Source organism: Melanostigma gelatinosum (assembly GCF_949748355.1).
Source record: "Melanostigma gelatinosum genome assembly, chromosome: 5".
NCBI classification, from domain to species: domain Eukaryota; kingdom Metazoa; phylum Chordata; class Actinopteri; order Perciformes; family Zoarcidae; genus Melanostigma; species Melanostigma gelatinosum.
Window position 1 is genome coordinate 27,095,264 of NC_136638.1, and position 21,880 is coordinate 27,117,143.

At 42.0% G+C, this 21,880-nt stretch overlaps 2 protein-coding genes across 3 annotated transcripts in view; one reads left to right on the forward strand and one right to left on the reverse strand.

The window, feature by feature from the left end:
• The window catches only part of LOC306777275 (NLR family CARD domain-containing protein 3-like), a 41,196-nt gene extending 29,337 nt beyond the window's left edge, over positions 1-11,859 (reverse strand). Inside the window, exons 1-6 of the mRNA XM_079268326.1 lie at positions 11,800-11,859; positions 8,982-9,142; positions 6,393-6,553; positions 3,411-4,185; positions 1,120-2,917; positions 846-1,019 (exon numbers count right to left, since the gene is read on the reverse strand). Of these exons, the coding sequence (XP_079124452.1) occupies positions 846-1,019; positions 1,120-2,917; positions 3,411-4,176 (2,738 nt within the window). The 5' untranslated portion in view covers positions 4,177-4,185; positions 6,393-6,553; positions 8,982-9,142; positions 11,800-11,859. The remainder of the gene's footprint in view (positions 1-845; positions 1,020-1,119; positions 2,918-3,410; positions 4,186-6,392; positions 6,554-8,981; positions 9,143-11,799) is intronic.
• Positions 11,860-15,250: 3,391 nt separating this feature from the next.
• LOC306777279 (vesicular integral-membrane protein VIP36-like) lies at positions 15,251-20,105 on the forward strand. 2 transcript variants are annotated; one of them, XM_079268333.1, is made up of 7 exons: positions 15,251-15,523; positions 15,917-16,034; positions 16,798-16,877; positions 17,604-17,765; positions 17,929-18,043; positions 18,300-18,419; positions 18,809-20,105. In XM_079268333.1, exons 2-7 carry the CDS (start codon positions 15,941-15,943, stop codon positions 18,967-18,969), a joined length of 732 nt encoding a protein of 243 aa, XP_079124459.1. In that variant the 5' UTR covers positions 15,251-15,523; positions 15,917-15,940; the 3' UTR covers positions 18,970-20,105. The 2 variants fall into 2 exon arrangements, with proteins under 2 accessions (XP_079124459.1, XP_079124458.1); XM_079268332.1 differs by lacking the exon at positions 16,798-16,877 and adding an exon at positions 16,654-16,736 and having other exon boundaries at positions 15,255-15,523.
• The last annotated feature ends 1,775 nt before the right edge of the window (positions 20,106-21,880 follow it).

A 21,880-nucleotide genomic window follows, 5' to 3' on the forward strand; every position in this document is an offset into this window, starting at 1 on the left:
CTTCTTTTGTAAACAGACATTTTGTGAATGTCCTGTCACTGTAAAGACATTTAAAATCATCATTACAGTGAAATAAGTTATTCCAGTGTAGTAGATCGCTCTAACAAACTAAAAGCACGACTTAAACCGTCCTGGTTCCCTGAAAGCAGGTGGGCCAAAGGATGTTCATGTTGGTTGGACAAGTCTTCCAACACTTTGATCCCGAGCAGGATAGTGACCAGTTCACCATTCAGTTTACACCATTATTTCCTAACGCATATGTTACGTGCCGTGTTGTGCTTGTGCTCTCCCTCTGTTTTCCCTCTGTCTTCTCGAGTGCCACCCTCTGTCCCGGATGCAAGCTGCAGCGGCTGATTGGACGCGGCTGCGGACAATCGCGATCAGCGTTGGATAAGAGGAGAGGAACTCCTGAAGAACAACCTCTTGGGCAGACCACAGTAGTGAGGCTGTGCGTGTGAGCTGACAACCCTTGGGCAACGCGTAGTGGTGGAGCTGCGTGTGTGTTGCACCTTTGTTCCAGCCGTGTGGGCTGTTGTGTGTATAGTGTCGCTTTCTTTCTATCAGGAAGTAGTTTTCTTTTGCTGCCGTGCAAGCAGCCAGCCTTTTTACAATAAATACTCTTTTTGTTAAACCGTCATCATTGCTCAGTCTCTTTCCCCGGGAAATAAACACCGTTACTCCCCGCATCCCTTAGATGCCAAAAAGGGGAACGTAACAGCATATTAGCAGAGACACTAGCAGACATTGTTATCCCACAGTAACATGTTGGTAACACCACCATCAACTTAGTAGATCTGACACTTAGACCACTTCCTCATCTTTGTAGTAAATCACCTGATCCTGACCTGAGAGTTTCAAGTGTACAATGTGGACTCGCCAGTCCAGCAGAGAGCAGCTTCACTCCTGAGTCCTGCAGGTTGTTGTTACTCAGGTCCAGCTCTTTCAGACTAGAGGACTGGGAGCTGAGGATGGAGGACAGAGCTCCACAGCTTCTCTGTGAGAGGTTACATCCACTCAGCCTAGGGGAGGAACAGGGATCAACACAAACATAATGTTTAATCAAAGTCAAATATCAAACATATTTAGTAATGGTGATGTATCCGTAGTGTATCCGCATACAGAGCTTTGTTGGAGGCTTTGATCACTGGCAGCAGCCTCAGAAGAGCCTCCTCTGAAGCAGAGTATTTCTTCAGGTCAAACACGTCCAGATCTTTTTGTGATGACAGTAAGATGAAGACCAGAGCTGACCACTGAGCAGGAGACAGTTTATATGTGGAGAGACGTCCTGACCTCAGGGACTGTTGGATCTCCTCCACTAGAGAACCATCATTAAGTTCATTCAGACAGTGGAACAGATTGATGCTTTTCTCTGGAGACACATTCTCGCTGATCTTCTTCTTGATGTACTGGACTGTTTGCTGATTGGTCTGTGAGCTACTTCCTGTCTGTGTCAGCAGACCGTGTAGGAGTTTCTGATTGGTCTCCAGTGAAAGACCCAGGAGGAAGCGGAGGAACAAGTCCAGGTGTCCATTTGGACTCTGTAAGGCCTTGTCCACAGCACTCTGGTAGAGATGTGTTAGCTTAGGTTTTGCTCTCAATACTTTAGGCAAATGGATTCTTGGTTGTTTTTTTGCCATCAGGTTGACACCAGAGTTGATGAAGGTCAGATGGACATGAAGAGCAGCCAGAAACTCCTGAACACTCAGATGGACGAAGCAGAACACCTTGTCCTGGTACAGTTCACTCTCCTCCCTAAAGATCTGTGTGAACACTCCTGAGCACTTTGAGGCTGCTGCGATATCGATGCCACACTCTGTCAGGTCGGATTCATAGAAGATCAGTTTGCCTTTCTGCAGCTGTTCAAAAGCCAGTTTCCCCAGAGACTCAGTCATCTTCCTGCTCTCTGGACTCCAGTGTGGATCTGTCTCAGCTCCTCCATCATACTTGACCATCTTCCGTTTGGACTGAACCACCAGGAAGTGGATGTACATCTCAGTCAGGGTCTTGGGCAGCTCTCCTCCCTCTCTGGTCTTCAACACCTTCTTCAGAACTCCAGCAGTGATCCAGCAGAAGACTGGGATGTGGCACATGATGTGGAGGCTTCGTGAGGTCTTGATGTGGGAGATGATCCTGCTGGCCTTCTTCTCATCTCTGAATCTCTTCCTGAAGTACTCCTCCTTCTGTGGGTCAGTGAACCCTCTGACCTCTGTCGTCATGTCAACACACTCAGTCGGGATCTGATTGGCTGCTGCAGGTCGTGTGGTTATCCAGAGGCGAGCAGAGGGAAGCAGTTTCCCCCTGATGAGGTTTGTCAGCAGCACATCCACTGAGGTGGACTCTGTAACATCAGTCAGGATCTCAGTTTTGTTGAAGTCCAGAGGAAGTCGAAACTCATCCAGACCGTCAAAGATGAACAGAACCAGGAACTTTTCAAAGCTGTAGATTCCTGCTTCTTTGGTTCCACTGAAGAAGTGATGAACAAGTTCCACCAAGCTGTACTTTTTCTGTTTCAGCACATTCAGCTCTCTGAAAGTGAATGGAAAGATGAACTCTATGTCCTGGTTGGCTTTGCCTTCAGCCCAGTCCAGAGTGAACTTCTGTGTTAAGACTGTTTTCCCAATGCCAGCCACTCCCTTTGTCATCACTGTTCTGATTGGTTCCTCTCCTCCAGGTGAGGCTTTAAAGAGGTCTTCTTGTCTGATGGTTGTTTCTGGTCTGTCTGGTTTGCAGTATGCTGTTTCAATCTGTCTGACCTCATGTTCATCATTGACCCCTGCAGTCCCTCCCTCTGTGATGTAGAGCTCTGTGTAGATCTCATTCAGAAGGGTTTTCTTTTCTAATTTAGCGATTCCCTCAAACACACTCTGGAACTTCTTTTGAAAGTTGGATTTGAGTTTCTGCTGACACTCCAGAATATCTGGATGAATAAAACAAAGATAAAAATCAATGAGGGGTTGTTTCAGTGAATGTGAGTCATTTCTAACAAGTGTACACATTTCTGTATCAATGAAATCTATTTATCTCATTTGATAACTAAAGGCTCTGAATAGGTTAACGATTGTAGAATGACTTTGTATCATTTAACATCAACTGACATGTTGTGCTTCATGTGTGCATGAACTCTGTGGTCTGCAAATAACCAGAAGGTTTATTACTTCATTACAGAGGGAATTAATGACGTCCAAGCAGCATCTTACAGTCACACCAGTGTGCTACTTCTAAACATTAGAGGCAACAGAAACAGGATTGTCTGCCTTTATTTCGTTGACTTTTCTGAAATTTTCAATGTATTTTCTCCGGTGGGCGTGTGTTTGGTAGTTTCTTCTGAAAGCCAAAGTGCAACTCACTTTTTTATGTTTAAAGTCTTTGTGAGATGTAAGTTTGATCTTTGTGTTCATACCATGACTTACCTTTGGGTTCTGATTTGGTTTTTGATAAACTCTTCTCTAGAACATTCTCACGCATCTTCACTAAAACTATTCGGGTCACTTTCATAGTGTCTCTGCTGTATTTCTTGACCATCAGATCCACTGTGTCCATCCGGTCTGCATTCTCCAGTCGACTCTTTGGGATTGCTGGGAAGTCTTCTATGACCTCCTCCAAAAACCACTTGAATTCTTTAAACTGGACGTCTCCTAACTTCTGCAAAGTGTCCAAGAGCTCTTTAGATAAACTTGATAAACTCTTCACGAGATCATTCTCACCAATCTTCACTAAAACTATTCGGGTCACTTTCATAGTGTCTCTGCTGTATTTCTTGACCATCTGATCCACTGTGTCCATCCGGTCTGCATTCTCCAGTTGACACTTTGGGATTGTTGGGAAGTCTTCTAGGTACTCTTGCTTCTGCAAAAACCACTTGAATTCTTTAAACTGGACGTCTCCTAACTTCTGCAAAGTGTCCAAGAGCTCTTTAGATAAACTTGATAAACTCTTCACGAGATCATTCTCACCAATCTTCACTAAAACTATTCGGGCCACTTTATTAATATTGTCTATGCAGTAGTTGTTGACCATCTGATCCACTGTGTCCATCCGGTCTGCATTCTCCAGTCGACACTTTGGGATTGCTGGGAAGTCTTCTATGACCTCCTCCAAAAACCACTTGAATTTTTTAAACTGGACGTCTCCTAACTTCTGCAAAGTGTCCAAGAGGACCTCTTTAGGTGTCTCCATCTGTCCTCTCTGTCAAGATACAAAAGACATTGTTTCAAAATACTATTATTCTTACATTTTAAAATCATGTGATGAAAGAATAATGATCATGCTGTACATATTTACTGACAATCAGCCACTTAAAGGAGAGCATGAAGGAGGTTGATTGATTGCGTAATGCACATGTGAGGACAGTGCGTCAAAACCTGTCCAACAGGTGGTAGATGTCAGCCTATCAGAGGTGTTTGTATTTCCTCATTCCTCTCCCTCACCTGCAGCTGACTCATGTTGTGTTGTTGAGTGTTGGAGACGGTTATTGTAATGTGTGTTATGCTTTCTTAAATCAAATCAAGTGTTCACTGAGTCCTTCCTTTCCTTTATAACACGTCCTCACAGCGAGCCAATCAGACACATCACAGGTGAGCTGATGCAGTTCTCCTCTCTGTCCACTAGATGATGCTAACTAACCATCTAAAGAGATGAAGATCAGCTCAGTTCAGAAAGATTCAATGAAGCAGCAGCAACTTGGATCACATGCACGTCTCACTGATGAGACACAATGTGACGTTTACATGTATTTATCTATAAAAGTGTTATTGTGAATGAAGATTTGGTGAAACATGTTCATCAATCACATTCTTCTATCATGATTTATAACCTACATGTTGTAACATTCATGAGCAGCAGCTTCTAAAAGTTTACAGTCAAAAGAATCAGTGTGAAGCCGTCAAATAAGCAGAAGATCACATGACGATGAAGAAGCAGAAGAAACACGTGAACATCTCATGTTATCACCAACAGACCATCAAACTGAAGGACTCGGATCAAACTCAGTGCTCCTGTTTCAGATACAAAGTGCAGCTCACATGAGACACTGGAGACACTCTGGATGTTGGATCTGATCCTGGAGCAGTGTCAGTAAAGACATGACATGAAGCTCTTAGACACGCTCTCTACATGCAGATCAATGGATCAGCAGTGTGCATCGTGTTCAGTCTGTTTAAATGATGGAGCTCAAAGTCACAGAGCACAAGTTCACCTCAGGGGGCTTTACCACCGCGCTGCAGCGCTCAAAGAGTTAAAGTGTTTGATGCAGTCAGAATGCTCACATCTGATTATTTATTTTAATTACAACAAATACTGAAGAGTTCAAGATGAGACATAGAACACTGAATTAAAACGTATTGAAGCTTTTGCTAGTTTAGTTCAATCAATGGAATGAGACAGAAACACACTTGATGAGTGACAGAAGAAAGTGGTGCCTGTGGTTTCAGAGGTAGTCCAGGTTGTCCTGCTGTTCATCAGACAATAAGTGACAGCAGCTGATGTAACATGGGACAGTAACTCTGATAACAACACTGTTAGGCCTGGACGATCTGTAGATTATTAAAGTGATCACTGGATCTTTAGAGTTTACCATCAAATCAAGATGTTCAAATGAAGTAAAACTGAGATAAAAACGAGTCATTATTTAGAGATGTGATGTTTAAAAGTCCCAAATGAACCGGCTGATAGTCAGGAGCAGGAGGTAGCAGAGGTTCAGAGGGACTGTCAGTAAATAGTTGTGGTTAGCACCAGAGGGGTTTGACATAGAGCGTGCTGCAGAGGGTCTGTGACAGGAAGTGATGCTTATAGGAATGAGTTTATCTCAGGAGAGCATGAAGGAGGTTGCTTGATTGCGTAATGCACATGTGAGGATTAATTACAGGCCTGTGGATGTTTTCTGAGGTATAACAGGAGGATCATAAGACGGCTAACATGCTGTGACTTATTTACAGTCTATTACATACATGTTACAGGTTATTATAGCATTTCCACTGTTACGACACCATCACACACACAGGTCCTCTAGGACGGGTTCTGTCCTCTGGGACAGTTGAGACATGAAGTGAGCAAACAGGACTCCACTAGTAGAACCAAGTGTGTGTCAGGGTTGTTAAGATGGTTGTGTTGTGAACATTCAGAGTGTTAACAGTTAAAAAAAACTCAGCTTGATCCAACCTGTCAGACCAGTTCAGACACTCCGATTACAAACTTCTGTTGAAACTACTTGAGAAACATGAACATTATATTTCTATAAATCATTGTTCTTTATCTCAGAGAGAAGTTCTACTACAGATAACAAATCTATCTTTAGAAACATCGTTCTATTCTCAGTTAAACAGAGAAACAACAGAAAGAGATCAAAGTGATCCTGATGATCGAACATGTACAGATTCCTCTGGTAGGATTCTCACCTGCTGAACTCACTTCAGGTCAGTTTACAGACACGTTGCACCTTCATGTGTGGAGGAAACACTGGAGAGAAGAAGCTGCTCATGTCCTCCTGTCAGTCCTGGTGTCTGTGTCCATTTGATCTGAGGACGCCGTCACACCCTCATCACTTCAGAGTCCAAGTCTAAAATAAAACCAGTGAGACGTCAAAACCTGTCCAACAGGTGGTAGATGTCAGCCTATCAGAGGTGTTTGTATTTCCTCATTCCTCTCCCTCACCTGCAGCTGACTCATGTTGTGTTGTTGAGTGTTGGAGACGGTTATTGTAATGTGTGTTATGCTTTCTTAAATCAAATCAAGTGTTCACTGAGTCCTTCCTTTCCTTTATAACACGTCCTCACAGCGAGCCAATCAGACACATCACAGGTGAGGCGATGTAGTTCTCCTCTCTGTCCACTAGATGATGCTAACTAACCATCTAAAGAGATGAAGATCAGCTCAGTTCAGAAAGATTCAATGAAGCAGCAGCAACTTGGATCACATGCACGTCTCACTGATGAGACACAATGTGACGTTTACATGTATTGATCTATAAAAGTGTTATTTTGAATGAAGATTTGGTGAAACATGTCCCTCAATCACATTCTTCTATATTGATTTATAACCTACATGTTGTAACATTTCTGAGCAGCAGCTTCTAAAAGTTTACAGTCAAAAGAATCATTGTGAAGCCGTCAAATAAGCAGAAGATCACATGACGATGAAGAAGCAGAAGAAACACGTGAACATCTCATGTTATCACCAACAGACCATCAAACTGAAGGACTCGGATCAAACTCAGTGCTCCTGTTTCAGATACAAAGTGCAGCTCACATGAGACACTGGAGACACTCTGGATGTTGGATCTGATCCTGGAGCAGTGTCAGTAAAGACATGACATGAAGCTCTTAGACACGCTCTCTACATGCAGATCAATGGATCAGCAGTGTGCATCGTGTTCAGTCTGTTTAAATGATGGAGCTCAAAGTCACAGAGCACAAGTTCACCTCAGGGGGCTTTACCACCGCGCTGCAGCGCTCAAAGAGTTAAAGTGTTTGATGCAGTCAGAATGCTCACATCTGATTATTTATTTTAATTGTAACAAATACTGAAGAGTTCAAGATGAGACATAGAACACTGAATTAAAACGTATTGAAGCTTTTGCTAGTTTAGTTCAATCAATGGAATGAGACAGAAACACACTTGATGAGTGACAGAAGAAAGTGGTGCCTGTGGTTTCAGAGGTAGTCCAGGTTGTCCTGCTGTTCATCAGACAATAAGTGACAGCAGCTGATGTAACATGGGACAGTAACTCTGATAACAACACTGTTAGGCCTGGACGGTCTGTAGATTATTAAAGTGATCACTGGATCTTCAGAGTTTACTATCAAATCAAGATGTTCAAATGAAGTAAAACTGAGATAAAAACGAGTCATTATTTAGAGATGTGATGTTTAAAAGTCCCAAATGAACCGGCTGATAGTCAGGAGCAGGAGGTAGCAGAGGTTCAGAGGGACTGTCAGTAAATAGTTGTGGTTAGCACCAGAGGGGTTTGACATAGAGCGTGCTGCAGAGGGTCTGTGACAGGAAGTGATGCTTATAGGAATGAGTTTCTCTCAGGAGAGCATGAAGGAGGTTGCTTGATTGCGTAATGCACATGTGAGGATCAATTACAGGCCTGTGGATGTTTTCTGAGGTATAACAGGAGGATCATAAGACGGCTAACATGCTGTGACTTATTTACAGTCTATTACATACATGTTACAGGTTATTATAGCATTTCCACTGTTACTACACCATCACACACACAGGTCCTCGAGGACGGGTTCTGTCCTCTGGGACAGTTGAGACATGAAGTGAGCAAACAGGTCTCCACTAGTGGAACCAAGTGTGTGTCAGGGTTGTTAAGCTGGTTGTGTCCCAATCAGGCTTTGTCTTCTGTGTTCCGTGTCTTTGTGTAGCTCCACACCCTCCTCACTCTACCGGTCAGCCACTCCCTCCTCATCAGCACAACTCCCTTCACCTGTTCTAGACACTATATGAACTCTGCCTCTCTGTCACTCTTTGCCAGATCATTTTCATGTCTACCCGCCCGTTTGGCTCGTCTTGTTCCCGGGTTTCCCGACTGCCTCATTCTGCTGGATTTCCCCCCTCGTCTCCTGTCTTGTCTGTGGATCCCCTGTTGTGTCCTGTAAGTTTCCTGTGTTGATTTAATTCTTCATTAAATACCTGCTTCACGCTACTCTGTCTGGCCTGCTTTTGAGTCCTCCACCACACCCTGTGACAGGTTGTGTTGTGAACATTCAGAGTGTTTAAAAAAAAACTCAGCTTGATCCAACCTGTCAGACCAGTTCAGACACTCAGATTACAAACTTCTGTTGAAACTTGAGAAACATGAACATTATATTTCTAAGAATCATTGTTCTTTATCTCAGAGAGAAATTCTACTACAGATAACAAATCTATCTTTAGAAACATCGTTCTATTCTCCAGTTAAACAGAGAAACAACACAAAGAGATCAAAGTGATCCTGATGATCAAACATGTACAGATTCCTCTGGTAGGATTCTCACCTGCTGAACTCACTTCAGGTCAGTTTACAGACACGTTGCACCGTCATGTGTGGAGGAAACACTGGAGAGAAGAAGCTGCTGATGTCCTCCTGTCAGTCCTGGTGTCTGTGTCCATTTGATCTGAGGACGCCGTCACACCCTCATCACTTCAGAGTCCAAGTCTAAAATAAAACCAGTGAGACGTCAAAACCTGTCCAACAGGTGGTAGATGTCAGCCTATCAGAGGTGTTTGTATTTCCTCATTCCTCTCCCTCACCTGCAGCTGACTCATGTTGTGTTGTTGAGTGTTGGAGACGGTTATTGTAATGTGTGTTATGCTTTCTTAAATCAAATCAAGTGTTCACTGAGTCCTTCCTTTCCTTTAGAACACGTCCTCACAGCGAGCCAATCAGACACATCACAGGTGAGGTGATGTAGTTCTCCTCTCTGTCCACTAGATGGTGCTCACTAACCATCTAAAGAGATGAAGATCAGCTCAGTTCAGAAAGATTCAATGAAGCAGCAGCAACTTGGATCACATGCACGTCTCACTGATGAGACACAATGTGACGTTTACATGTATTGATCTATAAAAGTGTTATTTTGAATGAAGATTTGGTGAAACATGTTCATCAATCACATTCTTCTATAATGATTTATAACCAGTCAGGGTCAGCAGAGTCAGGACCAGCAGAGTCAGAACCAGCAGAGTCAGAACCAGCAGAGTCGGGACCAGCAGAGTCAGAACCAGCAGAGTCAGAACCAGCAGAGTCAGGACCAGCGGAGTCGGAACCAGCGGAGTCAGAACCAGCAGAGTCAGAACCAGCAGAGTCAGGACCAGCAGAGTCAGAACCAGCGGAGTCGGGACCAGCAGAGTCGGGACCAGCAGAGTCGGGACCAACAGAGTCAGGACCAGCAGAGTCAGAACCAGCAGAGTCAGAACCAGCGGAGTCAGGACCAGCGGAGTCGGAACCAGCGGAGTCAGAACCAGCGGAGTCGGAACCAGCGGAGTCGGGACCAGCAGAGTCGGGACCAGCAGAGTCGGGACCAACAGAGTCAGGACCAGCAGAGTCAGAACCAGCAGAGTCAGAACCAGCAGAGTCTGGACCAGCAGAGTCGGAACCAGCAGAGTCGGAACCAGCAGAGTCGGGACCAGCAGAGTCTGGACCAGCAGAGTCGGGACCAGCAGAGTCGGGACCAGCAGAGTCAGAACCAGCAGAGACGCCTCAGCGTTAAAAACAACTTGTAAAGAATCATTCAGTGTTTTTTCACAACATTCAAACATCAGTTTCCAAACTCATTTCCTGACTTTCAGTCTGCAGAAACTGAACTCAGCTTCAGTTTTAGTTTTGTTTGAATGCATAAATATCTTTAAACATGTTGATGATGATGAAGGTCTGTGAGTGTCTGAACTGGCTGTTTTTCTTTCTATGAGCAACATAACTTTCTGAATATATCGCTCAGTCTGACTTCTCTATTTTAGTTTCCATTAGTTACTGCTGTTAGTATCACTTCTGATGCACTTTGTATTTTCACTCTTGCATTTAATCTTTGTTCTTGTATTTTACTTCTTCTATTTTAGTTGAATTCTGTTTCCCAAAGGTGTCAGAATGACTTCTTCTCCACTTAATACTTGTTACTCTATTGTTTATTCTACTGTTTTTCTTGTGCTGTAATCTTTAATGAAAGAATATACTTCTGGATTAATAAAGTTCTATCTTATCTTTTCTTCACAAACTATTTTCTTCTTTGCGATGCATTCAAAGACAAGCTGAGACTTGAGACTCGACTGCTGCAGTGATGAGCCATCAGAAAATCAGACAAATCAAAAAATAAAATAAACAACAACAATGTACAACCTGAGGAGGATGATCTGAATAATAGTGAGGAAGATGTTAAATGTAATTTGATTTTGTGTTAAATAGTGAAGTGGAGACATTGAGAGGTCAAAGGCCTCCTGTATAAAAGTGACCAAGTTCATAGAATATGTACAAAATAAATAACATCACAAACCAGAAGATATTTGAGTTGATAAACAAGTTAAAAATCATTTCAATGCTTCAACAACAGTTAAATAAATTAAGTTAAATGAAATGTTTGCGCAGAAACAGTTTGTGTTTCAGACAAAACTTCAGGAATCTAAATGCAAAAACCCGGCAGACTTCTTTTAGTTTAACGAGTTTGAGTTGCGTTTTTGTTGTTGTTGTATTGATCATATGCTCAGTCTTGTCTTTCACCGCTCACTGCAGTTCCTCATATCCGTTCAGTTCACAAACATGGACGATCATCGCTGTGTTACGAAACAGAGACGGAAGCAGCTCTGAACTCTTACAAAATGTTGAGCAGCAGAAGATTCAACTGTTTCACCACCAGGAAGTGTTTCTCTCTGTTCCTCTTTTCACTGAAAAACAGATTTACACTGCCTGGAAATGTGAAGAGGTCACAGAAACACACTTTACCTTCATTTATACTCACAGAAACACACTTTACCTTCATTAATACTCACAGAAACACACTTTACCTTCATTAATACTCACAGAAACACAATTTACCTTCATTTATACTCACAGAAACACACGTTTACCTTCATTTATACTCACAGAAACACACGTTTACCTTCATTTATACTCACAGAAACACACTTTGCCTTCATTTATACTCACAGAAACACACTTTGCCTTCATTAATACTCACAGAAACACACTTTACCTTCATTTATACTCACAGAAACACACTTTACCTTCATTTATACTCACAGAAACACACTTTGCCTTCATTTATACTCAGAGAAACACACTTTACCTTCATTTAAACTCACAGAAACACACTTTACCTTTACCTTGTGATTTGATCCGCAGAGGAGAGGCCTGGAGCACCGACAGACCCGTCACATTCCTCCGTGCTGCTGCTGCTGCTGCTGCTGCTGCTGCTGCTGCTGCTGCTGCTGCTGCTGCTGCTGCTGCTGCTGCTGCTGCTGCTGCTGCTGCTGCTGCTGCTGCTGCTGCTGCTGCTGCTGCTGCTGCTGCTGCTGCTGCTGCTGCTGCTGCTGCTGCTGCTGCTGCTGCTGCTGCTGAGCGGGGCGGAGCCACGAGGAACTCTCACTCTGTTCCTTTCTTTCAAACTTAAACACCTGTTATATTTTGTCAAACGTTTTCTTCAAAAGAAAAGTAACATTTAAAGGATATTTTCTCGAGGACTGCACTTGAGTACAAGAGCGACTTGTACTCAGTGGTGTGAGAAGTATTCAGATCCTTTACCACACTAAGTACAAAGTACAATAATTACCTCTGAGATGTAGTGCAGTATAAAGTACAATATGTAACTCTGAGATGTAGTACAGTAAGAAGTACAATATGTACCTCTGAGATGTAGTACATTAAGAAGTACAATATGTAACTCTGAGATGTAGTGCAGTATAAAGTACAATATGTAACTCTGAGATGTAGTGCAGTATAAAGTACAATATGTAACTCTGAGATGTAGTGCAGTAAGAAGTACAATATGTAACTCTGAGATGTAGTGCAGTATAAAGTACAATATGTAACTCTGAGATGTAGTGCAGTAAGAAGTACAATATGTAACTCTGAGATGTAGTACATTAAGAAGTACAATATGTAACTCTGAGATGTAGTACAGTAAGAAGTACAATATGTAACTCTGAGATGTAGTGCAGTAAGAAGTACAATATGTACCTCTGAGATGTAGTACATTAAGAAGTACAATATGTACCTCTGAGATGTAGTACAGTAAGAAGTACAATATGTAACTCTGAGATGTAGTGCAGTAAGAAGTACAATATGTAACTCTGAGATGTAGTACAGTAAGAAGTACAATATGTAACTCTGAGATGTAGTGCAGTAAGAAGTACAATATGTACCTCTGAGATGTAGTGCAGTAAGAAGTACAATATGTACCTCTGAGATGTAGTACATTAAGAAGTACAATATGTAACTCTGAGATGTAGTACAGTAAGAAGTACAATATGTACCTCTGAGATGTAGTACAGTAAGAAGTACAATATGTAACTCTGAGATGTAGTACATTAAGAAGTACAATATGTACCTCTGAGATGTAGTACAGTAAAAAGTACAATATGTACTTCTGAGATGTAGTACAGTAAAAAGTACAATATGTACTTCTGAGCTGTAGTCCAGTAAAAAGTACAAAATGTAACTGAGATGTAGTACAGTATGAAGTACAATATGTACCTCTGAGATGTAGTACAGTATAAAGTACAATATATAACTCTGAGATGTAGTACAGTATAAAGTACAATATGTACCTCTGAGATGTAGGACAGTATAAAGTACAATATGTAACTCTGAGATGTAGTACAGTATAAAGTACAATATGTACCTCTGAGATGTAGTACAGTATAAAGTACAATATGTAACTCTGAGATGTAGTACAGTATAAAGTACAATATGTAACTCTGAGATGTAGTACACTATAAAGTACAATATGTAACTCTGAGATGTAGTACAGGATAAAGTACAATATGTACCTCTGAGATGTAGTACAGTATAAAGTACAATATGTACCTCTGAGATGTAGGACAGTATCAAGTACAATATGTAACTCTGAGATGTAGTACAGGATAAAGTACAACATGTACTTCTGAGATGTAGTACAGTAAAAAGTAAAATATGTACTTCTGAGATGTAGTACAGTAAAAAGTAAAATATGTACTTCTGAGATGTAGTACAGTATAAAGTACAATATGTACCTCTGAGATGTAGTACAGTATAAAGTACAATATGTACCTCTGAGATGTAGTACAGTAAAAAGTAAAATATGTACTTCTGAGATGTAGTACAGTATAAAGTACAATATGTACCTCTGAGATGTAGGACAGTATAAAGTACAATATGTACCTCTGAGATGTAGTACAGTAAAAAGTACAACATGTACTTCTGAGATGTAGTACAGTAAAAAGTAAAATATGTACCTCTGAGATGTAGGACAGTATAAAGTACAATATGTACCTCTGAGATGTAGGACAGTATAAAGTACAATATGTACCTCTGAGATGTAGGACAGTATAAAGTACAATATGTACCTCTGAGATGTAGGACAGTATAAAGTACAATATGTACCTCTGAGATGTAGGACAGTATAAAGTACAATATGTACCTCTGAGATGTAGGACAGTATAAAGTACAATATGTACCTCTGAGATGTAGTACAGTATAAAGTACAACATGTACCTCTGAGATGTAGGACAGTATAAAGTACAATATGTAACTCTGAGATGTAGGACAGTATAAAGTACAATATGTACCTCTGAGATGTAGGACAGTATAAAGTACAATATGTACCTCTGAGATGTAGGACAGTATAAAGTACAATATGTACCTCTGAGATGTAGTACAGTATATTGTACAATATGTACCTCTGAGATGTAGTACAGTATAAAGTACAATATGTACCTCTGAGATGTAGTACAGTATAAAGTACAATATGTACCTCTGAGATGTAGGACAGTATAAAGTACAATATGTACCTCTGAGATGTAGGACAGTATAAAGTACAACATGTACCTCTGAGATGTAGTACAGTAAAAAGTACAATATGTACCTCTGAGATGTAGGACAGTATAAAGTACAACATGTACCTCTGAGATGTAGTACAGTATAAAGTACAATATGTACCTCTGAGATGTAGGACAGTATAAAGTACAATATGTACCTCTGAGATGTAGGACAGTATAAAGTACAATATGTACCTCTGAGATGTAGTACATTAAGGATGTATACGGTCCAAAAGGCTGTTTTGTAGAGCAGACTGAGCTGAACATGGGTGTCACATTTCCAGTTGATGGGAAAATTGCTCTATCAGTAGGTAATCTGCAATGTAAGCGTGTGAACAGAGCAAAGGAGCACATAGTACAATTACTTTGACACGTGGAAATGTAACAGTGTGAATTCTAAATTGCTATATCAGTGGTCATTTTGCAATGTATGCGTGCAGGCAGAGCAAAGGTGCACATTACAATTATTCGACTACATTTGCAGACCTCTGAACCACGAGGAAGCTCGTGCTTCTGTGGTGAGTCTCAGCAGGAAGTTGTTTGTAACGGAAGCCGCGTTATCACTGCACTCCTCTCACCGTGTGCTGCAGGGGGCTGAACTGTTTCAGTTATTCAGGGCGAGGCAAGAATTGCATTATCGTGTAAATATGTGTTGACAACACGTGCAGAGCGCCTTCAGCATACGGAAGTGTTTGTCAGGACGTGTCCTTAGAAGTGCACGTGGAGGGAGGTGTGTCTGTTTAATTCAGCGTCTGCAGATCAGACTCACAACTAGGGATGCACCGGCCTGTGGCCTTGTTAGGTGGGACACTGAGCACGGTTTATGTACCGGATCTGTTCAACAAACAGAAACAACTTGATGAAACATGGAATCCTCTGATCGTGTCCGGTCCTCTCACGCGTTGGTCTCTCAGGTGTCGGCAGCAGCCCCAGCAGTCAGTGGGACTTCTGGGGAAGCACGTTGGTGACGAGCTCGTACGTCCGACTCACTCCGGATGAGAAGAGCAAGCAGGGATCCATCTGGAACACTGTGGTGAGGAAAGACTACAAACATGGCTGCTGTCCCCGTCTGACTCTGATGTGTTTATTTGTACACAAGTCCAAGCTACTCCAGCCTTTGGTTGAGAGCACATGTTTAAGCCACGCTCTCTTCATCAACCTACATTCAGTCTCATGTTTATATTTTCTCTTTCTTTGAATGGAAGATATGTACAAATAACTAATAGAATATAATGTATAATTACAATATAAAAGGTTATATGTTACCTGACATTAACGTTTGGTGGATGAAGGTGAAAAATATGCAACCCAGTAATTCAATATGTTTAATTTTATACCTGATACACATTTGCATATTATATTCAGACAGTGTCCTGGAATATAAAATCCAATACTCTCTGAAACCTGTTGTGGTTCTGGTCTACAGCCGTGCTACCTGAAGGACTGGGAGATGCACGTGCAGTTTAAAGTTCATGGGTCAGGAAAGAAGAACCTCCACGGCGACGGCCTCGCTGTCTGGTACACGAAGGACAGACTTCATCCAGGTAACGTTCACCTTAAACCCACCCAGCTTGATCTCACTTCAGGTCACGCTGGTCCTTCTTGCAGCAACGAGTCAGAGTTTGCATTTACCCAAAATGCAATTCTCACCTGTCACCTGCAGCTCTTCACAGACCCAGTTCCCCTTTTCTTACCCGTGTCATATTTAGATTAAAAACAAGTCGGATTGCACTTCCTGCTGCTGCGCCACAATAAAAGACTTCAAGAAGCTCATTGGTTGAAATCTGTCACATCATAATTTACAGCAAAGCGAAGTGTATCAAAACAAAGAGGCTGCTCTCTGTCGGATCAATGTAAGAAACTTCTAGAACAAAGTCTAAACCGTGTAATACATATTTACTGAAGTACTAAAAGCTTAATGTAGTGAGACGGCGTTCTCTCGGCTCACCTGCATGATGACGAGGTAAAGGTGAGAGCGCTGCAACTCTGAGAAAAGTAAATCTAAAGTGAAAATGAACGCTCATCGTGCTCACTCCATCAGAAAGCTGTTTTATTCTTTCACGTCCAGATGTTTGTGTCGACCCTCTCAGCTTCACTGCTGACCACAGGAAAGTGTCTCTTGTCGTCTGCTCATGTGTCGCCTCATCTCTGCCTCCATCCTAGGCCCTGTGTTTGGAAACCAAGATCAGTTTCTTGGCCTGGCTTTGTTTGTGGATACCTTCCGCAATGACCTCCATGGGATGGATGTAAGTGTGTGTGTGTGTGTGTGTGCGGCTCGAGGCGATTGACCGGCTTGTTTCTTTTCAGGGCCTGTGTTTTCCAACAATGCTCTCTTCCACGGGCTGGCTGTTTTTATAGACACTTACTCTAACGATGACGCCACGGATGTGAGTGGTTTTACTCGTCAGCACGCTGTTGTTCTTGAACTTTGAATCGGCATGTCGTCACAACGTTTTAAGCATGTTAACATTTGCAAACCCCTCAGAATTCATTTGCCATATTTTCACGTGTTTGTCTCGACTTTAATGACACAAGTTATTGTGTTTAAAGGAGGTTGTTTCTGTTTCACCAGAACTTTGTCTTGTGAATTATGCTTTATACTTTCACATTGCAGCTGAACGTGTCCAGTTCTGTCTAACCTCTCATGGGAGACATATCCTCAGATTAATAATCTACACTCACACGGCACAGATCCCCATCTGATTTACTTTAACATGCACAAGTCAAAGCTTGTCAAGTAGGAGGAACAGTGAGACTTAATACCGACAGAACAAGTAGTTTGCTTTATTACAAGTCTCTTTGGTAACTTAGAAAATACAGTAATTCAGACCTGTCAGGTCAAATTGTAGTGATGTCAGAGTTTTTGTTTTTAGTAAATACAAACAGACGTCCAAAACTTCAGATATGACTTTAAAAAGCCTGCTGTGTGTGTGTGTGTGTGTGTGTGTGTGTGTGTGTGTGTGTGTGTGTGTGTGTGTGTGTGTGTCCTGACATGTATCATGTGGGCTTCTTATATTTTGTTTCCTGTATTCATTTGTGCATCTTCTTCATTCAAGAGTTCATACGATGCCTTTTATTTCCACACGCGTTGACTCTTTGCTCCCCGTCTCCAGCGCTCCTTCCCGTTCATCTCGGCCATGGTGAACAACGGCTCGGTGAACTACGACCACGGCAAAGACGGCCGCTCGTCGGAGCTCGGAGGCTGCTCGGCTGAGATCCGGAACCGAGAGCACGACACGTACCTCGCCATCCGCTACTCCAAAGGAAGACTCACGGTACGTAGAGACACTCGATGAGGAGCTCCTCTTCCTTTAGTCCAATCAAGAACATGTGATCCAGACACAAACGAGGACAGCTTCTCCTTTTTCCACATAAGGAGCATTTTCCTGACTATTCTCAGCAGCTTTAAGTCTCTTACGTCCCGTCTTTGTCCTGCAGGTGATGATTGATGTGGAGGACAAGAACGAATGGAAGGAGTGCATCGACATCGGAGGCGTTCGTCTTCCTACCGGATATTTCTTCGGTGCCTCGGCAGCTACGGGAGATCTGTCTGGTGAGTTTACACACTCGCACACCAACGAACAACCGAAGTAGAGAAGTCATGATATCCACGGCTGAAGTTCTGAAGCAGAGGTTTGTTGAGGGCCATTGTAGGTAAAACACGATCTATATGAAGAGCTCGGGGAGGAGAGTACATTCTTACATTTACGAGTAGAAACTCACAAAGACATTCACTTGAATATGATCTGAGATGATAAAGTCTCGACATTTATATCGATTTTCTAAACCGATCGTTTGTTATTTTCCAGATAACCACGACATCATCTCGATGAAGCTCTACCAGCTGATGGTGGAACACACCCCCGAGGAGGAGAACCTGGACTGGACCAAGATCGAGCCCAGCGTCAGCCTCCTCAAGTCCCCTAAAGGTCGATTCAAGTTCCCCGATCTTCTCTCTCTGACAGCAAAATACAGAAGTGAAAACGTTGTAAATATAGCGTACTCTTGAACAGATGTTGGTATTTGTAGGTGTCTAACGTGCGGCCACAGCAGTACTTTGCTGGTGCTGCTGTCTGTAGAAACATCTGCACTGTCCCTTTAAAACACAGCGCCTCAACCAGGAAACAATGATAGAAGTTAGTGAAGGAAACAACAAGGAGGAATCTTAGTTCATGTTGGTACGAGGTTTCATTATCATGTTTCTGCTCATTACACTCTTTGAAACACGTTTCTGGGACTTATTTAAAAGAAGAAGACGAGCAGCATTTCTGAATTGAACATGAAAATGAACACGGACTCTTCTTTTTGTCCTTCGTAGACAACATCGACGATCCCACCGGAAACTTCCGCGGCACGCCGCTCACCGGCTGGAAGGTCTTCCTGCTCCTGCTGTGCGCTCTGCTGGGCATCGTGGTGTGCGCCGTGGTGGGAGCCGTGGTTTTCCAGAAGAGACAGGAGAGGAACAAGAGGTTCTACTAGAGGAGAGGAGAACCTCACCCAGAGAGGTGTTTGTCGGGGAACGAAGTGTTTCCAGACGACGGCACATTCAATGTGAATTCTTTCCTGAAGATTGTACAAAATGTTTCTATCTTTTGAAGCACTGCGTTGTGGAGCGAGATGTGGTAACTTGTGACGTCGGTGAGAAGGTGCAAAGAACTAGTGGCGCCCGTCATGATGCTGTCTTTGTCCTCCATGTTTTCTTTAGTTCCAGGGTCAGAGTATAGACCTGCTGTCCGAAACAAACTTTAAAGAGTTTCTATTGGTTCCTCTGCTGCAGACGTGACGCTACAACATGGTGAATTCGGCTGTTTTACCTTCACACACAACATCGGATGAAAAGGTCGTGGGAACAGGAAACGTCCACGTTAGCGTGTGACGCGTTGAGCTGGAGGCCTTATTGAGTGACTACACGTGAAACATAACTTCTTCCTGTTGCGTCTTCAGGTCTGATTGTCGGTTACGTGATTGGCTAACGTAGCGTTTCTCCAAGAAAATGATGATAGAACTTGTCGCTGCAGGCCGCCTTGTTTTTTGGGGGGTTTGCGTCCCCTGTGGTCTCCATCGCCGCCTCCCAAACACGTTTGTTTCTCTTTCTGTGTTACCGTCGCTCTCATTTTGACATTTAAAAAAAACACAATTTGGTCTGTCAGTGACTTTAAAATGACAGAATGGATTCAAGTTGCTGCTCTGCTGTAAGACATGGCCGATAGAACAGAATGAATGCTTTGCTCTGTAGGATTTTAAATGACGTATTCTCATGAAGCTGAGTTTCTCATTGAACCACCTGAGTCACACGTCGGCGCTATGATGTCTTTGTCCCTTATGTTCTACTCATGGAGTTAGATCTTTGTGTTCTTGGTCTCCGCCGTGTTCACGCTCTCTGTTCATGCTACAGTTCTTCTGTTTATTCACTCAGGTCACCTCTGAGCACAGACAGACCACCACTGCTGCAACCGACCACCGTCTGCTTCTCACTTCATGATTTGGTCCAGAAAATGTCAAGAAATTATAAAATATAAATATACATATATACGGTACAAAGAACCCAAGTGCTTGTTTTGTCGAACTGACGGAGGTTTCGTTGCATCTCAGAGAAAAATATTCACATTCGAGTAGCTGGAACCAGATGATGATCGATTTAATGATAATTCATCATCAAAGTAGTTTTCATAGAGTTTCATGAAATGAAACATTGACGTTGGGGCGCAAGGAGCCGAGGCGCTACATCACACAGCAGATCACATTATAGTTCATGAGTTCAGGTCGTGATGCGTCTGGATCTGTGTGATTCATCACCTCTGCTCAGCCCTGAAAGATCCTCTGGTTGTTTAGTTGAACTGAGTAAATCTCAGACACCACATGGCCAGAGAGTGTAGCGCTTCACAGACTGTGACGTCAGAGTTACAGAGGTTGTGAATCTGCATTGATCTGCAAACAGATCAATTTAACAAATTCCCGTCACGTAATTATATATCGATTAAAACCAGTTAAATATGAACGCCGACTCGTGAAGCTCTTACTAACGAGCACAACTTCTCCTTAATAAATATATATATATATGAATTGTTTGATGCTTCTTTATTTATTTTCTCTTTGGGGTCTTTCGAGCAGCGTTTTTATCCAGAATATGCCTTTGTTGTTTTTCTAAGTGTGTTTGGGTTGTTTCGTTCTTCTATTTCCACAATGTTCCCGTTTGGTTCAGAAATGCTAAAAGTAAATGTAAGGATTTGATGGCACACTTGTGCTTTCATTGTTGGTGAAATGCAGCGTACTCTTTTAGCTTGAGTCAGCGTTCTTCAGGCCGTTCTGTATTTGTTTTCTGCCACGTCGGTTGTTTTTGGTGATGGGACTTAAAACAGCTCGTCTCAGCAGAAATAATGTATTAAAATAAATGAAGAAACCATTTGAATGTGAATTGTTTTCATGATGACAGACACTGGATTATTGAAGTATTATCAGGTACAAATACCTCAGTGACAAAATCAGAAGTCAGGATGATGAGAGCCCCCTTTTTAAAGTGCTGCAACTAATACAAGTTATATTTATGGGTTTTTATTACCATAATATGACGTAAACAGTGTTCTGATGTAGCTGTTGGGTTTATCAAAAACAATGTAATATTTCATAAGATCACATGACGTCTGCACATAGCTGTCAGGTAAATAACTTGTTTTCCTCTGAAGTGTATTGCAGTATAAATATACAGCATAATGAAAATACTACAGTAAGTATTAATTCACATTAGTTGAACAATGTTTATTTCTTTGTTTTCACCGGTGGTTGAAAGTAAATACGTAACAAACCACTCTAGTAGCTAACAGATGAAACTCAATGTATATAAATGTGTATAAACAATAACGAGTTATTTTGAGTGTTGGTGTAGCAGCTACACTGTTAGCATAGCATAGCCCTGATCAATAACAACTCTATTCAGAAAACAAGCATTTTTTAAAATTGTTTGCTGATCATTTTGCAGAAAACGCATTAATTATTTTATTTTTTACAAATCTGCTTCATTATGGAGTGATTTTTCCAGCTGTTTAGGCCCCGCCCACTCCTCTAAAAAGTGCTCGTATCCATGTTTGCAGTAGGACTATTGGTGTTGTTATTTGTATATTAACATTAATATTCTTCAGTTGTTTAATCAGCGTGTTGACTCGTGTTGGTGTCTAGTTCAAGGTGATTGGTGGACACATGACTGTTGTATTCATATATTTAATGACCTGTAGTATTGTCTTCATGGGAAATATCAAAAACAAGTGACCTGATTTATGAGTCTTCAGACTGCTGAGCTCAGGATCGTTTTGTGAGTTTAATTATGTTTCATTTGTGCTTCAGCTGCTGCTGTGTGTCAAGTGGTTTGGTGGATTAGATCTGTCTCCTTTCACGA

Excerpts from the sequence above, each read along its gene's own strand:
- LOC306777279 (XM_079268332.1), top strand. The coding sequence starts at position 15,941 with ATGCACGTGCAGTTTAAAGTTCATGGGTCAGGAAAGAAGAACCTCCAC. Across the intron at positions 16,035-16,653 it reads GAAGGACAGACTTCATCCAG|GCCCTGTGTTTGGAAACCAA; the intron begins GTAACGTTCACC and ends CCTCCATCCTAG. Across the intron at positions 18,044-18,299 it reads AGCTACGGGAGATCTGTCTG|ATAACCACGACATCATCTCG; the intron begins GTGAGTTTACAC and ends GTTATTTTCCAG.